The 16,843-nt window shown below is 44.3% G+C and overlaps 1 protein-coding gene across 2 annotated transcripts in view; it reads right to left on the bottom strand.

The window, feature by feature from the left end:
* ssbp4 (single stranded DNA binding protein 4) overlaps positions 1-16,122 on the bottom strand; it is an 89,556-nt gene extending 73,434 nt beyond the window's left edge. For both annotated transcript variants that reach the window (XM_085264233.1, XM_085264234.1), the window contains exons 1-2: positions 15,968-16,122; positions 4,266-4,338 (exon numbers count right to left, since the gene is read on the bottom strand). In XM_085264233.1, coding sequence (XP_085120359.1) covers positions 4,266-4,338; positions 15,968-16,023 — 129 coding nt within the window. In that variant the 5' untranslated portion in view covers positions 16,024-16,122. The remainder of the gene's footprint in view (positions 1-4,265; positions 4,339-15,967) is intronic.
* Between the last annotated feature and the right edge of the window lie 721 nt (positions 16,123-16,843).

Here is a 16,843-nt window from a genome sequence, read left to right as displayed (position 1 = left end):
TGTGTGTATACCATAAACCTGAGTGACTCTGTTTTTCTCTGTGTGTGTGTGTGTGTGTGTGTGTGTGTGTGTGTGTGTGTGTGTGTGTGTGTGTGTGTGTGTGTGTGTTTCTCGCTGAAGGAGGAACAGAGGCTAATTGAGGCAGGAGAGTCCAGGTGATAGTGCTCTCATTAGATGAGCAGGTGTGCGTGCGCCTTCAGTCTACCTGTGACGATAGAAGTCCCTTATCTACTGAAACATGCATGTGTGTTTTTCTGTGCACGAGGCTGGGAGATGCAGAGGCCAATAGATCACACATTTCTATCTCTGAAGGAACAATAAAATATAAAACTGCACAACATACAAGAAGCATTAAAGACGCGCTACAAATGCAGAGCACAGGACCAAATTCAGGCATGCTGTGTATCTTTGACAGCGCACTCTACAGCACAACAGATTAGCTCTTTTTTTTTTCTTTCGTCGTAACATATTTGATTTTTCTTTTGTTTTATTTACTTCTGGTATTTGTTAAATTTCATTATTGACACAGATATTTTCTTCGTTTGTGCTTCGTTTGCTTTCAGAGAATCCAGTGCACTTCCCACAATGCCACCAAGGCAAAATGAGAACTTTTAAAAGCCAGACACGAGTATTTTTCACAATGCACCGCAGCCCTGAAATTTTCTCAACGTTACCCGGCAGAGAATGCAAATGTCAATTGTGTTGGCTACTTACAGTCTTTCACCGAGCCAGCTCGCTCGCACAAATTCTGCGTGATGTTCGTCTGAGAGCGGATTGACCACAGAATTCACGGCAAGTGAGAGAAAGTCACGTGTCCCTCTCCTGACTGATAATAGTTTGAGCTCTGAGAACAGACTCACCGTTAGAGCTAGTCTACTAATAGAACGAAGGCTAAAGGTGGCTAGATTTTTATTAAGGCACGAGAAAGTGGAAGGCCAACCTGCTGCGTTTGCTCACATACATCATTATTACTGTTACTGTCATTACGTGTCCGATTTAAGTGGAAACCTCAGAGGCTGAAAAAAGGAGTGCCAAAAACCGACCCCAAAAGCGAGCGAGTCTCCACAGACTCCTATATTAATGTAGCCAGCTTCCCAGCATCAGGGTTCACAGGTTTGTCTCTGTGAATAGTTTCACCTGCATGGTGTGACTTTAGTTTTTAAACAACTCAGACATTTTAGACACTGTTAAGGCTCAAAGTTAGGAAGGTAGACAGCAGCAGCTGATTTTAGCATTTAAAAGTGTGGCTATGCTTCACTAGACTTGTGTTGATAATGATGATGCAAACATTGTGCACGTGCCGTGGCTCTCTCCGTCACTTCTGTGGGTAAAGGAAGCTGGATGGAAACGCCTGACTAAATGACAGGATGTCATCACAGACTGATGTTACGCAGGTCATGTGACTGACTCTCAGCATATATAGAGAATAAATAAACCTGAAGACGGGCTTGAAATACTCAAAATCTTTAAGCAGCACACCGATGCAGGCGCTACATTTAAGACAACTGGCATCAAACTGACTTGGCAGTCTTAGCGTGCGTGCCTCGTGGATATGTGGACTCTTCTGCGTGTCTGCCGTTTTAATCCCTGTCTGGGTAGATGTTTTAATTCCTGTTTGAGGCCGTTTAAACGTGTGTACGGATCCGTGTTTGTGTGCCTCGGGTTGCACGCGACCCAGAACTTCACCCCTTTCCAGCGGCTCACCAATAACACTCGATCTCTGGGAGAGGATTCACCCACAAGGGCTCTGAAATCAGCGAGGCTCGCTGCAGCTCAGCTACTTAATCTCTCTGTGCCGCTCCACCATCTCTACTTCATATTTCAGACTCCTGGTTGTTGGCAGCCGGGCCGACCTCCAGCAGCCCCGTCCACCCTGCTGCCTGCCTGCCTGCACGCTGGTGGAAGCAAAGGCAAAAAAGACAGATTATATCTGACCGATGCATCCGTGTTCCAGGAAAGGCGATGTGAGGTGGGTACGTGTGTGTTTTTTCATTGAAAAGCTCATCATTTTCAGCAGAGCTGGGAGTGATAAAACTTTTTTATTGATTTAAATGAGGGATTTTGATATTTTATATTGACTGTGACGGTTCTTTTACAGCTTATTTTTTCACCCTGGTCAAGTCAGACATTTTTCCTCCAAAAAACTGATGTTTGCTATTTTGAAAACTGATTTTGCGGTTTGTTTATTTTTGTATTCACTGTTCAGTGTTATAAATACGCTAAACATGCTATGTTTAGCGTAAAGTACCTAAACAAAGCTAATATTACCGACTGATACCTGCAGTCGGTCACATTTGATTTTCTAAGAACTACAGTTGACAGCATATACAAACAAAATAATAAAAAAAAAAACTTTTTAACTCTATAACACTTTTATAACAAAAGAAACTGGAAACAGGTACAAATAATTATCTGATTTGGTCAGGTGCTTAAATCCGTTTCTAGTGCGTACAACAACATGTTAGCAGGGCTGCGAGTGTGCACGTGGCTTTTCTCCTGCACCGCTCTGCGCTTGTTGCCCATTCGCAAAACAGACCAGCTCGCATTCAGTTGGCTGTCACCAGTCAGCTGGAAATCGGCTGATTTCGGATGCTTAAGCCTCCTCGGAGACCATAAACCTCTGTTAGTGGATGTCTTCATTGAATTTCTCTTTTGGGCTGGGACTAATGTGCAGGAAGCCTGCTCTGAGGGTCAGTATCACAGATATGCAGCACACATGTGCACCAGCATCTCTACACGACTCCACCCTGACTTCATCTGATTAAACGACACATAAATCACGTCGGTATTAAAGTTGGATGATACAGGCCCGCCTTTGTTTGCCATTAAAGCCCTCTCTGCGTTGTGGACTGTATTAAGCGGAGATGAATAAAGCCAATGAGCAGCAGAGGTGTTCTCCTGAAGGAGGCCTGGACATGGGACCATTAGCAGGAAGGATGTACATTAAGGAAGAGGATGCAACACATTAGAGACCCTACCTCCTCGACAGTTCAAGGGCATAATATAAGGCTAATAAGTCTAGCAGACCTGAAACAAATGGTTAAGTTTGCAATTGTTTCCAATACTAAAGGTACGATTGGTTTAACTTGTTAAATGTCAGAATAGGACAGGAGCAAAAGCACCAGCTTACAACATGTCAAACTGCTCCAATTTAACAGCTGATTAAACTGAAACTAATAATGAAGGGATGCTAATCACATTAAGAAGCCCAACTGACAGCATGTTTACATTGTCCCACATTAACAAACACTACAAAGTAGGGCTGCACGATTAACCGTTAGAAAATCGCGATCTCGATTCATACTTATGTGCGATCTCATTTCCAAATGACAACGATTTAAAAAAAAAAAAAAAAAAAAGACGATTGTACCGCATTTTGATCCGGGACGTAATCTGCATGAAAACAAGCGCTCACTCTTCCTGCTCAACAAATGACAAGGGCGGAGCCTTATACCACGTGATACAGAAGCTGTGCCATGTGATGCTAAAATTAGCAGGGAAAAAACAACGGAGAGCACGTCAGGGATGACGAGAAAGTGACAGGAGAAAATCCGTCCTGGTCAACCACCCAAACATCAATAACGGGAACCTTTTACAGCGCTTCCCTATACACGTCGAACTCCCGCAGGCACAAAGAAATTACGGAGGCTATCACTTATCACCTGACCAAAGATATGGCTCCCATCAACACTGTGCAAAACGAGGGATTTAGGAAAATGATCAACACCCTAGACAAACGCTACACAGTGCCGTCCCGCTACTATTTTTCTATTGTTGCACTACCTGCTCTATACACACGGAGACGGAATTTCAAGCAGTATAACATTTTGCGGCAACAACAAAACGTGAGACATTTGTTGTTTTTATGTTTATTTATTGTTTTTATGTTCAGTCTCAACTGTTACGAAGTTGATGTGCAGTTAATAAGTGCAATAAATATTTATACTGGAAAAGAAAATCGTGAGAGAATCGTGATCTCAATTCTAAGCCAAAAAATCGTGATTCTCATTTTATGCAAAATCGTGCAGCCCTACTACAAAGTACTGCTGTTATTCAGCAACTATAAAACAGACACACACACACACACACACAGGACTAGGCTCACTAACATGTTCATGTTTTTACACTTTCTTAAAGTCGGGACCTCAGCTGCCTGCTCGAACACATAACAGCTCATAATGTGAATTCCATTCCTAGTCATACAATAGAGGGGGAATCACACTCATCCTCGCTGAACAGGAAGTCAAACTAAAAGAGCTTCTTACCTCTGACAGGAAGGTCTGTGCTGATTTCTGGGCACCAACATGCAGCAAATACTCGTACACATATAAAGCTAACCTGTAAAACAAGAGCAGAGACGAGAGGAGGAGTGAGCGCTGAGGATCACAGTGAGCGTTCATTCAGGAGGATTTCAAAAGTGAAGGAAAAGTCAAACGTTTGTGCACAACTGGCGGAAAATCATCGCCGTGTCATCTGAGATGGCGCTCGGATAAACGTGATTTTACAGTACAGATATCATATACACAGCGACAGGGTGATGAATGTTTGATGCGCAGGTTTCAGGATGACTGCTGCTGAGGCACAGAGAAAAACATGGATGAAGAATATCCTCAGACAGGACTCCCAGACGCGAACACACCCTTGTGGATTCTACGTGTTAGAAATGATAACACAAATCACTCTTTAAGAGACAAAAATGATTCATTAATATAAACAGCAATTAGTTTAAGACGGAAGCACAGCTGATAATTATTAGCAGCTTTTCAATCACCTGTGAGACAAATCTTAAATCAAATATTGCTGTCTAAGCTCGGTCCATTAAAAGAAAATCTTTTAGGATCATCCAGCTAAAAGAGTAGAAACACAGCTGCTGGAAATGGCTGAGGAGGCTCTGCAAACAAGCCTTTAATATTACACTTCTGCTGATATCAAAAATATAGTGTATTCTTCTCACACTAAACAATAGACTTTATGTCCTCATATTTACACTTTGCAGCTCAGCCTGTATTCATCACCAAAGCTTTACTCACATGTCCTTTAGAGGGTTTCAGTGAGCAGGAGCCAATCACCAGGTAAAGAGGTGGGCTACACCTGCCAGTCAATCGTGTACGAAAAGACAGACAAGCTGTTCAAGCTCACACTCACACCTGCATGTGACATTTACCAATTAACACAGTCTGCATGTCTTTGTACTGATGGAGGCAACCAGAGCATCAGCACAGGGATAAAGACCCCAGTCAGCCGGCTGCTCCCAACCCAGAGCCTGCTATCTATGAGGCCTGATCACAAAGGATCAAACTACTGAGTTAAACTATTTATTCATGCACAGGAAAAAAAGAATAACGTTCGATTCTACTATTAATCTTTTTTTTTTAAATGCTGGTTCATGACTTTAAACAAGTCGTGCACATTTTGACTGCACAGTTTCCCACCAGTCACCAATAAAAACACACATTTTTTAACTTTTGCTGTAGAAAATGAATTCGGCTCGTGTGATGTGTCGATCCGAGAACCAGTAAAAGTCCGGTTGCCTAGCAACAAGATGGTGGGACTTCATAAAGTCATCGCTTCCCGCCAAGAAACTGTACGACACATTCTTCTTCTCCTTCCTCTCTTGGCTGCTCCCTTTAGGGGTCACCACAGCGGATCATCTGCCTCCACCTCCTCCCATCCCAGCATCCTCCTCTGTCACACTAATGCTCTGCCTGTCCTCCTTCACTACATCCACCCTCAGCATCCACCTTTTCTCCTCCACACACGTCCAAAGCGCCTCCGCCTCGCCTCTCTGACTTTGCCGTGTCTGGCCACCATCCTAGAAACCTTTGATTTCGGTCTTGCTGCTGTCCTTCTTTCACAAATCACCCCTGATACTCGTCTCCACCTGCTCCACCCTCCCCGCACTCTCCTCTTCACCTCCCTTGTGCTTTGGATAGCTAACCCCAGGTTCACTACCTCTGCTAGCATCCTCCCTGCTGCACACATGTACCATGCCTTGTTTCTGCTACTTTTTATTCCTCTTCTCTCCAGAGCATACCTCCACCTCTCCAGGCTCTTCTCCACCTGTTCCCTACTCTCATTACAGACCACAACCCATTTCCATATCTTCATGGTATGGCTCCTCAGCTTTATTCCACTGTAGTTACTACAGATCTGCTCTTGAAAATCGGCACCGGCACAGGTCTCCCTTCCTCGGCCATCCTCGCACTCTCACAGCTTGTGTCCTGAGTCTGTACGACACATTATCCTACTACAAACCACCATGTCCTCTTTTTACGTTAGCTTGTGGAACATTAGATTAAAACCATGTGATTTTTATTTGAGTTTTAGAGGTACTGACAGGCAAATGTTGCATTCTGTGGACAGAGCCAGGTGATCTACCTGCGCCTGCTTCCTGTCTTTATACAGGATAGTTATTCGTAGTAACTTTAAACCCATTATGAACATTTCCAGCTCTTAGATTTCAGTCAAGTGAATTATCACGATTCATAGTTCAAAAAAATATTTATCTGATACGGAGCGTCGACGCAGCCGCTCGGTTCATCCTCCGTGTGAAACAAGCCGGTTTTCCTGCTCACCCTTTAAGCCGACTCCTGATTGGCTTCCCGTGGTGCTGCTGTGCAAACAGCCACAGCTGTATGCCTGAGATGACCACATTAAAGATATCCACTTTCACTGACATCACACAGAGGCGAGAGTAAAAAAAGCTCACGGTAACCTGAGCTTTTAGCTCACAGGGATCACTTGCACAACCTTAAATGAAACTCTGTCTGTGATTAATATGAGAATGTGCTGTGGTAACAGAATTAAACTGACAGAAAGTAAAGAAAAGCGTCTTAGCCCCGCTTCGATGCACAGATTTGAAAGTGGTATTGATCTTCTCAACTAGTTACAGCAGAGAAGGAAACAAACATATTTCTCAGTGGCTGCAAAGGACTTATTACAAACATAAATGTACTTTATATCATAAATAGCATCAGTTTTTAGAGACCAGCCAATTACTTTCTTTCTCTTCCCTTATTAACACTCATCCTACTGCCACTTGGCCAGACTCGCAAAACTCAGGTAAACAGTATTTACCAACATTATTATCACAAAGAACTCAAATACTGGCACCCACTCCCGGTTAGACAACAAATTCATCTGCATAAATCTGCATGGACGCACATGCTTCCCTCAGGTTCACCATTTCAGGACAAAAGCAAACTGCACTACTAAATATTTTTACTACGATGAAGAAGCGCGGACAGACGCCACACCATGCAGTCATCTATATTCAGCTCTCCCTGCTTCTACAGCACTGTGCGGGGAGGTGCTGCGCTTTTGTGTACGGTGGGGGCGATAGATTTTATGCTGATCACATGCATCAAGCCCAGACCAGACAGAGAGTTATGATGTTTGGGTTGTTGCTGGGTGATACTGAATGAATCAATAATGAGCCAGAACAGAGTTGAACAAGCTGACTCTTTATGTCTTTAAAGATGTCACTGCAGTGTCTTGAGAACTATCTGCTAAAGTGTTGCAGCTGGTCCAGACTAGTTTCAGCCAGACACGCGATGCCATCACCTGCGGTATTTCTAACATCTGAAACCATCCTATTTATGCCCATATCAGCGCCTAATGTAAACACACAGTTTAAGGAAAACATATATGTCGTGTGTATGTGTGTGTGGCTGTGTTTACATATCTTTGTAGGGACCAAGAATCAGAAGTTTGCTATGCTTGTGGGGACCAACAGCCCTTATAGGGACCAAAATCCCAGTCCCCATGAGTTTGAAGGCATTTTTGAGACTCAAATGTGGTTTTAGCATCAGGGTTACAATTAGGTTATGGTTAGGCTTAGGGTTAGGCATTAATTTTTGATAGTCAGGGTCAGGGTAAGCGGCTATGTGAATTAGCATTATGTCAATTAGATGTCCCCACAAAGATACGAAAACACGGTGTGTGTTTGTTTGTAAAGAGTCACATGTAGGAGCAAATTGTTTGTTGTTAATGTTTAATATTGATATCAGATGCAGCGACTGTTCTGCTGAAGTGCAAGTGATCAGCTCGGTGTTCAGGAAAATGCCCATCGCCTGTAACTAAGAGTCATCTGCGAAAATGTGCAGCAAAATCATTTTTATTTTTTAACAATTCAGAGGATTGTTGGCTCTAACATGACCCAGATTATGACTTTACCTTAAGCCGTGTTTCATTAGAACAGGATACGAAGGAAACGGCACTACTATGGTACTTATTTTAGTTTCATGTGAAATTTTTGTGCTTTTTAGCAAAAAATGTAAACTTCTAATGAGAAAGAGAAATACTATTTTCATCCAATAATAATAATATCTGGACGCTCCCTCTCTATCACACAGATATATTGTAATATAAAGGGTAAAGCATGTTTGGGCAGTGGAGCTGAATCAGTGTGTGGAGAAGGAGCTCCCCTGCCTGTTGTGTTTCGGAGGGTGGCGGGGTTATCTGTGATGGATCACAGTTTGTTCAGTGGCCTCCTCTCCACCACAGCTTCAACAGTGTCCAGTTTGCAGCCAATCACAGAGCACAACAGGCCTTGCTGCAAACCTCCATCATTTTGCTGCCCACACTGAAGGATCTCAGGAATCAGAGCCTGCTCGTCCTCTCTTCATATACAGCCTTCCGGTTCACTTTATTGCACGGTAATAATCACAGCAATCAATTTTTTAAACACAGAAAGCTTTGTAAGCTTCTTGTTTTTAGCCAAGAGTAACGACTGCAGCTTTGGCACGTGGAGCTAATCACGAAAATATGCAATAATGTGAAAACGAGCTGCTACAGAAACACTGATCACTTTAGTTGGAGCATCAAACACCAAAATGACTCCTTTGGCACGGGCGTCAATAACGTATGTAAAGCTCGAAAGAGTTATGTTGTTAATTATTTGAGCATTTAAACCAGCAGTGGCCGACGCGCTCCTCCAGTCAAAGTCTCAGTCGTGTGGGAAAGGACTCACGTGGAAGCAGCCAACCAAAGCCAACTCATGTCGCCTGTCCTTTTTCTCACATCTGCATTTTGGCAGCTGCACATTTAGAGGATGCCATTTGAATTCAATTCAATTTAATTTGATTTATACAGTGCCAAATCACAACAGCAGTCGCCTCAAGGTGCTTTATATTGTAAGGTAGACCCTACAATAATACATACAGAGAAAAACCCAACAATTATATGATCCCCTATGAGCAAGCACTTTGGTGACAGTGGGAAGGAAAAACTCCCTTTTAACAGGAAGAAACCTCCGGCAGAACCAGGCTCAGGGAGGCGGGGCCATCTACCGTGACTGGTTAGAGTGAGAGAAGGTATGCTAAATAATGAATCGCAATGAAACTGTACTTGCAGTTTAGCAAGGTTCAACAAGCGACCCTGTGTTAGATTTGTATTGTTGATTGTCATTTATGCTTAGAAATATTTACTTATATATGCTTAGAGTTTTGTAATTAGTTGTAGATTGGTAGAGGTTTTGATCCTTGATAGTCTGCAAACTTTGTGTGTATTAGACAGCACTTTGGGAGCATGAGAGGTCATACCGTGTCTTATTGTTTTATGGTAGGATTAACGTAGTTGCGTCTGTTCTAGTCTAAGTGCTCTTTGTTTAGATGAACTGCAGGACTTCCTCACCGTGTTATCTAGGATGAACCATCTAGGGTGAGGGGGAGGCTACCCTCTTCCTGACCAAGGATGTTTGACCCTTTGATCAGCAGTCCACACACACACACACACACACACACACACACACACAGGCAAGGTACTCTTTGTGTGTATGTAGACGTCATATGTTAATGAACTTATGCATATTCATGTAACCTCAATAAAAGAACAGTGGTACGGGAGAACGGACGAGAGCAACTGGGGTCAAGCGAAGGAACGGTGCCTGTCCGGTTCTCACCCGTGCACGAGAAACATGAAGAAGCTTGCCTACTTGTGTCTTGCTTTGCAGTGTAATTATATTGTCTTCAACGTTCCAGCGGATGGGTTCAAGCTACAAACCTATCACCCTGTCTCCTAAAAATGACGTTCACGCGACATTAAACTACATTCTCAGTGATGTTTCTGTGGGACAGCTAATACTGCTCCCACCTAAAAGTTTAAAAGTGCATAAACAACAGGACTTTCATACAAAAGAAAAGGGTTCGACTCCTGTATCCTACCGATGTTCTGGCACGTTTGTATTTTCTGTTTTTAAACTTGAAATTGTGCCTTCATTGCTCTTTAGTTTTATTTTCGCTCACTGTTTGTTTAGAGTTGGGACACAGCAAAAGATCATAGGTCAAAATAGACCCTTTCACAACCTCCTAAGAAGCTGCTCCATTTTACGTCAGCAGCAGAGCAAGAAAACAAAAATAGGTCTTCCTCAAAACAAGAAGACGGGACTGCCACATGTTGTAACGTTCAAAATCAACCCTGCCTTTGCAGTGCGAACACCCAGCAGCAGGCGCCAGGTCCTATATGCTGCACCTACGCTGTACAGGATCGAACAGATTCCCATGAGCACTGCGCCGATGAAATTTTCATGGCAGAGTCTGGTGTGATCTGAGGGGCTCCGTGCCCCAGCGATGGGCACCTGCCCTGGCTGCAATGCATTATTTAAAAACACTCATTCAATCCAGGCTTCAGGGGACACCTTTTGTTACCCTGTCAGAACCAGTAAGTGTAACCCGGCTGAGGAGGAGACATTTTTGCAAGCCGGTGGAGCAGAGCTTGAGGAAGAACAGGTAGATAAAGTAGGCGTGAGGGGGGTTAGCTGTGGCAGAGGGAAACTGAAGGTCAGGGCCTCGGCTCTTTGCTCTACGGACAGCACCGGTGAGAACGCTTCCCCGTGACCCCTGCTCCGGTTACACGTGTCAGTCAGGAATAAAAGGTGAGATGCTTACGAGACAAAGCACGAGCACAAACAGCCCTCTCCTCAGCTTATGCGCCCTCTGAAGAGGTTCACAAAGGAAATTTAACAGAAAAAACAAATTGCTGATGCAAATTAGTCGATGAGACATGGGAGATCAGTCTGAGTGGGAGGAAGAACATCTGACCTGTGCTTTGACTGCCGACTAAATATCAAGGCCCGTCACGTAAAGTGTGTCAGGCTGTATTAAAAGAGCCACAAAGCCAACTGGCAGAGCATCTGTCTCGTCCTCATCTTCTTTATCTTAAGACGCAAAATGATTCATAACAATTTTTAAACCATAAGCAGCTCCAAAGGAGAAGAATGAAAACCCTCTACAACATCGCTTCTGATCTTCCCTCCTTTCTCGTCGCCAACGTCACGCAAGCAAACTAAGACTTCGCTCCATGTCCACACATCAAGGAGATCTCTCCCACTGTCACGTCCCCGGGAAACACACACCTGACATTTAGCCCCAGGCTGTCCCAGCTCGCCTCAGGAGACAAGGGCATCTCGGCTGAGTTTAGCGAGCTAAAACACAGACAGTTAGCAAATTAACTCTCATGTCTTTGTTTCAATAATTCAGCAGCGAGAGCGGCGGCAGGCCAAGGAAGGAAGCGATGGAGGATGAGGCAGGGCCTCTAACTGCATCTGCTTTCACATACATGCCTTTTAGAAACAATAAATACTGATTTTAAAGCGCGACGGGATAAATATGAAACATTTACACCCAGCATATAAACACAGTACGGCTGTGCCCGGTGTGGATGCAGTGATGTATCACTTAAAGGTGAATGAGAGGGTGGATGCCCGTTTGAGACATCCGTGATAGAGTGAAGCTGTTTCACTAAAGCTTATTCCCGCTGCGCAGCGGCTGTGTATATTTTTTGGGCTCAGTTATGGCATTTCCTTTGTCAAAACAAATCAGCGTCACCGAGCATGTAAACAGCAGTGGCTTTAGCCATGGGTTAATCCACACATTGTTAGACAAACACAAGCACACATGAAGCCTCCGCTCTCCCTCTCGGCTCTGTGATGTTACCTGAATCACGTGGAACTTTTCTCAGAGTTTAATAGTAAAACTGGATTTTTAACCCACAAAAGCCGTTTTTAGGTGAAAGAGGCAGACGAGAGCGATTGACTACCATCCTCAGCAGGTAATGAGGACGATAACATGATGCAACTTCAAAAAGGAGCTTTTGTTTTGTAACCGACGTATGTTTAGGAACACACAGAGCCTCGTTTGCTCGATCGAGGCTTTTTCCCGTGTGCTAATAAAAGGCGCGCACTTCTCATCTGTGTGCTCTGTTGCCAAACTGATTAACAACTTCAGGCACGTAGCTTCAATATTTATACTCTCTTCTTTATTTCAAGTGAGAAAACTAGCAAATTTGTGCGGATGCACCAGAAGCAGCTGACGAAAGGCGGCATTAATTGACTGTTGACATATCTGAATGAAAGCACAGTCAGCCAAAGGGTGCTGAGGGTAAATCGAGGGCTTCTTTACTTTTAGAGCAGTGTTTCTGCTTGTGTTAGCGCACAGCTCTTTATGCTTCCTTCAAAAGGCTAAAATGCAGATGGCAGAGCCATCTGTGTAGAATCAAAACCATGCATTCAGACCTGAAGATCCCCATTAAAGTGCATGTAAATACATGGGAGGAGTCGGGGGAGGAGCAGAGGATGTAAAGAAACCCATGTTCAAAACAAACTGATTAACTTTACTCTTGAAGCTCTTTCCCCGCATAAATCCAACAGCACTCGAAACCACACGGACAAACCGAGGATTAGAAAACAAACGCGAGGAGCAAGTTCTTTTAGAAACCAAACACGAGTTTACAAAAGAAGAAAATCAATAAAAATAAGGTGTGGCGTCGATCTGTGAAACATTTTTGTGAATGGCGCCTTTAATTAATGTGCTGGCTCCATCAGCGCACAATTCAAAGAGGTTCCAGTTACATAGGAGACATTAATACGGAAGCTTCTGTGTCACTCCCGTCCAAATTAAATTAAATAAAACACTGAAAAGTGCAGAGAATAATTAATTTCTCTGGCTGTGAGGGCACCAGTTCCTCCTCCACCTTTATTAGTATTAGTAGCTTGTTTTCGCTTTACAAGACGCCTCATCACAACAACGTTTCTCAAGGATCTGCAAAGAAAACACTCTCCCCCCCTCATTTCCTGCTACCTGTGATCTCAAGACAGCTGTATGGTGAGGCCTTGGTCGTGCAGCGGAATCCACAAAAGTGAGAAACGCTCGTGTGACTGTTTCATGTTGCATTTCTGAGCAAACGGGCTGGATTCGAGCCTTGGCTTCAAGGCTGTGACGGAAATAAAAAGCACACTGTACATATGTCACAACACAATTAACAGCAAAACTAAGAGTGCATGCTGGAACATTTTGTGTAGTGACCCTGAGAGCTACTGTACATACCTGCAGCGTTCAGTACTGTAAATACAGAGCAGCTTTATTAAACACTTCATCAAGAACAAAACCTCACAAGTCCTTCGGTAAATGAAGCACTGCTTTCTAAGTTAGGCTGCCACCTCGGTATTGAAGCGTGCTCCCAGTTACAGGCCCTTTTTAGGCTCCCTAAACAGAGCGGTGTAAAAAATTTGTGATTGTTTTGGTTCCATTATTTCCAGTGTGAGGTTAATCCCTGAAAAGCTCCAGCAGCTGGCCATCACCACATTTGTGACACCCCACAGGAAGAAAACATGCTGTCGATTTTAAATTATGCACGTGCACATGCGTGAAACGTTTTAGGCACAAGACAAGGAAGCAGTTTAATAAAACACAATATAAACTTATGAGTAAATAGTCCCTCTATAACTTCTTCCCCTGGTGTAACTTGCGTGGCCTGCCCACAGTCATGAATCGTCCAATTGCTCTCAGCTACACAAGGAAAACATGCTTTGAACTAATTACATTTTTCTCTGGCCTTAAATATGTGATCTGATGTTCCTCTGCAGATTTGTGTGTCAAATCTAAGAGCCGTGCAGCTCCTTTAAAATCAAAAGGACACAAAAATAAAAGTGGGGAAACGTTCACACTTTATTATGATTAGAGCTGTTGTACAAAACCAAGAGCGTAAAGTCATATTATTCCTTTATAGATTACCTAACTGAGCACATCACACCATAATCTTCTACGCAAGAGCTGGAGCTGTGACGCCACACTGCACGCCTGCTTTAATAAGATACGAGCCCATCCGGGATGCCCTCTGTTTAATATCTGAATATGTAAAGAGTCGTATGAATATGTAAATATGAATATGAGGCAATTCAGTGATGCATTGAGGCAGCTGTTGCGAGCTCTACACTTACAAGGAAACATGTGTTGGCCCTGCAGGGCAGGTTAGGGTGACAAGACAGGTGAGCAGAGAGGGCAGGCGTCATCTGTGATGTGTGGACAACACCTGTAAGCCTGTGACATGCCGAAAGGACGCGAATATACACAGAGACGTAAAGAAAAGGTGGGAATAAATGCAGAAAAACAAACTCAGAAATGCGGTTATTCACAAGCAGCCTGAACGCAGCAGCATTCATCATTTCCAGCTCTCCAAAGACTTGTATTTCTTATGAGTTCAATTATTAATCTCCTCCTACACTATCATTTGAAATACATGCTGCCTCTGCACTGATTTCACTCCCAATAACACACGGAGCATAATCCACAGTCCCCGAACAAGCAACGGGAACACAGAACTCAAATGATAGATGGCTTTCAGCGTATTGTAAATAAACTAATGAAGCTGAGCCACACAAACAGGTGTAAACGCAGCCTCGGCGTCTGCTGGCGGTTCATGTGCAATATTAAAGCGTCATATGCTGGTTCAAAGGTCACCCTGCCTGCTGTTCATGAAAACCACATGGGACTGTTTTCATTTAGGATTCACTCCTCAGCGCACACACACACACACACACAGAACTGCTCAATTTTCCAATAAACTGATGGGAATTCAGAGTGAAATCAAAGGCTTGTGGCACAAGGCATGCACAAAGTCGTATTCGAGGAAGCTTCCACTAAGCACATAAGCGAGCCACATCTCTAGGAGGCTTAATCAATTGAATATGACACGGCAATGCATCAAAAAATACAAGAGAGTCTCTAAAGAAATTTGGCTTCTATTACAGATGCATGAGGTGCAGCGGAACAGCACAGCCTCCCAGGACCTGACAGTGTTTTTAGATTACAATTGCATCCCAGCAGGGATCCCTACACTCTTCTAACCTCAGACTGTTTAGTGCTTAAAAATAGCTAATGATGATAAAACATAGCTCTGATCTAAAGTGCTGTGATGCAAAGAGGGTCCAACTCTTTGAAAGACATGCTCCAGCTTAGCAGGGACATAAAGGAGAGAGGGCGGCAGCCTCCCATCCACCAGAGACAGGGGCATTTAAAAGTTACACTGGCTTTGTGTAGTGAGCTCAAATCCTGGAAGGATGCACAGGCAAGGAGGACGATGTGGACAAATAATAAGGCACAGCAGAAATAAGCAATAAACAAAATTCTAATCATTTGTCCAATATTATGTGTTCACACAATAACAGCGCAGACTTCAGCCTAACGTTCCTCGGCGTCCTGCAAGAAGCAGCAGTTCAACATTCAGGCTCTGTTCCCCGTGACTGCAAAACTTTGGCCCCGCTCACTGAACTTTCCCTGCGTGGACCCGGCTTCACGCCTCGGGACCCCGCAGAGCAGGCAGCCCATCCCGCCCCTTGCTCCTGCCCCCTCCAGAGGAGCAGGAGCAGGCTCCTCTCCACGCGCGTGGAAGTTCTGATGCCGAGAGCCGCAACAAAGTATCAGGACGGTAAGGAAACGGCAACAGTGTCGCTCCCCACGAGTGACAGAAGTGTGCGCACGGCAGCCGTGTTTCAGACACAAACACGCAAACTGGAGCCACAAGCAAAGGAAAAAGTTTATCGCGCACCTCCGAGGGGGTCACGGGGAGGAGGGAGGAAAGAGTAGAGCGGCTCCTGTGAAATTACCCTCGCTACTTTACAAAGTTGTGCCGCTCGCTCCTCCGCGCGCTCACACACACACACACACACACACACGGCGGCTCGGTCACTTACTTTTCTCGCGCCTGGCTGTCGGAAGGGACGACGGCTCCTTTACCTTTGGCGTACATGCTGCTTCTGTTTTAAGACTTTTGCCCCACTCAACACCTGTCAAAGAAAGCAGCCAGCAAAACGCTCCATCTCCATAGCTACCCCTTTAGTGTTTTTACTCCCCCCTTCTCCTCCCCCTCCTCCTCCTCCCTCCTCCTTCTCTCTCCTCTCCCTCCCTCTCTCTCTCTCTCTCTCTCTCTCTTTTTTTTTTACATCTCCAACATTGGCCACAAATCAGGCACAGTTTCTACTGGGGGGGACTTGAAACCGTCCTCCGTTGGATTTTTTTCCCCTCCTCAGCCGCTGTTCCGCAGGCCTGCTCTTCCTCCCTCTGTTAAGCAAACGGTGGGGGCTCCTTAAAGGGAAACACACACTTCTTGTTTGCGGACCGCAGGAGGAGAGAGGAGGGGGAGATGGGAAATGCACGCTGGCGAGGACTTTGCTCTGTGGAGCAAGGTTTTTTTTTTCTCCTTTCTTCATCCCGTGAATTTAAATGTCAGTGCCCACTTCTAGCGCTTTCGCACCTTTACCTGTCGGTTATTTGTTTTAAACGTGGATTGTGTTAAAGATGGATGGAGGTGTTCTGAAAGGTGAACCCAAAGAGGAGCCAGCAGGGGGCGTCACCTCTAGTTATTTAAACACTGCTCGCTTTATAGAAGTCTATGGAGGGAAAGGTCGTCCATAACGTCCAAAGTAAACACTTTTTCATAGAGCTTTTGGGCTTAGTCCACAGTTTCGGGTCATATTGAATTAAGCATGATGTTCATTTTTTAAATTATGATCATTATTAATGTCAGACACTTTATGCAGGTGTGCTTCAGGGGGTGTTTTTCAACCCAC

The sequence above is a fragment of the Mchenga conophoros genome, linkage group LG23, assembly GCF_057382185.1.
Source record: "Mchenga conophoros isolate Kocher_MC1m ecotype Shallow Benthic linkage group LG23, M_conophoros_male_GT1.1, whole genome shotgun sequence".
Lineage (NCBI taxonomy): Eukaryota > Metazoa > Chordata > Actinopteri > Cichliformes > Cichlidae > Mchenga > Mchenga conophoros.
The sequence above is the reverse complement of the archived record's forward strand: the minus strand, read 5'-3'. Positions and strand labels throughout refer to the sequence as shown.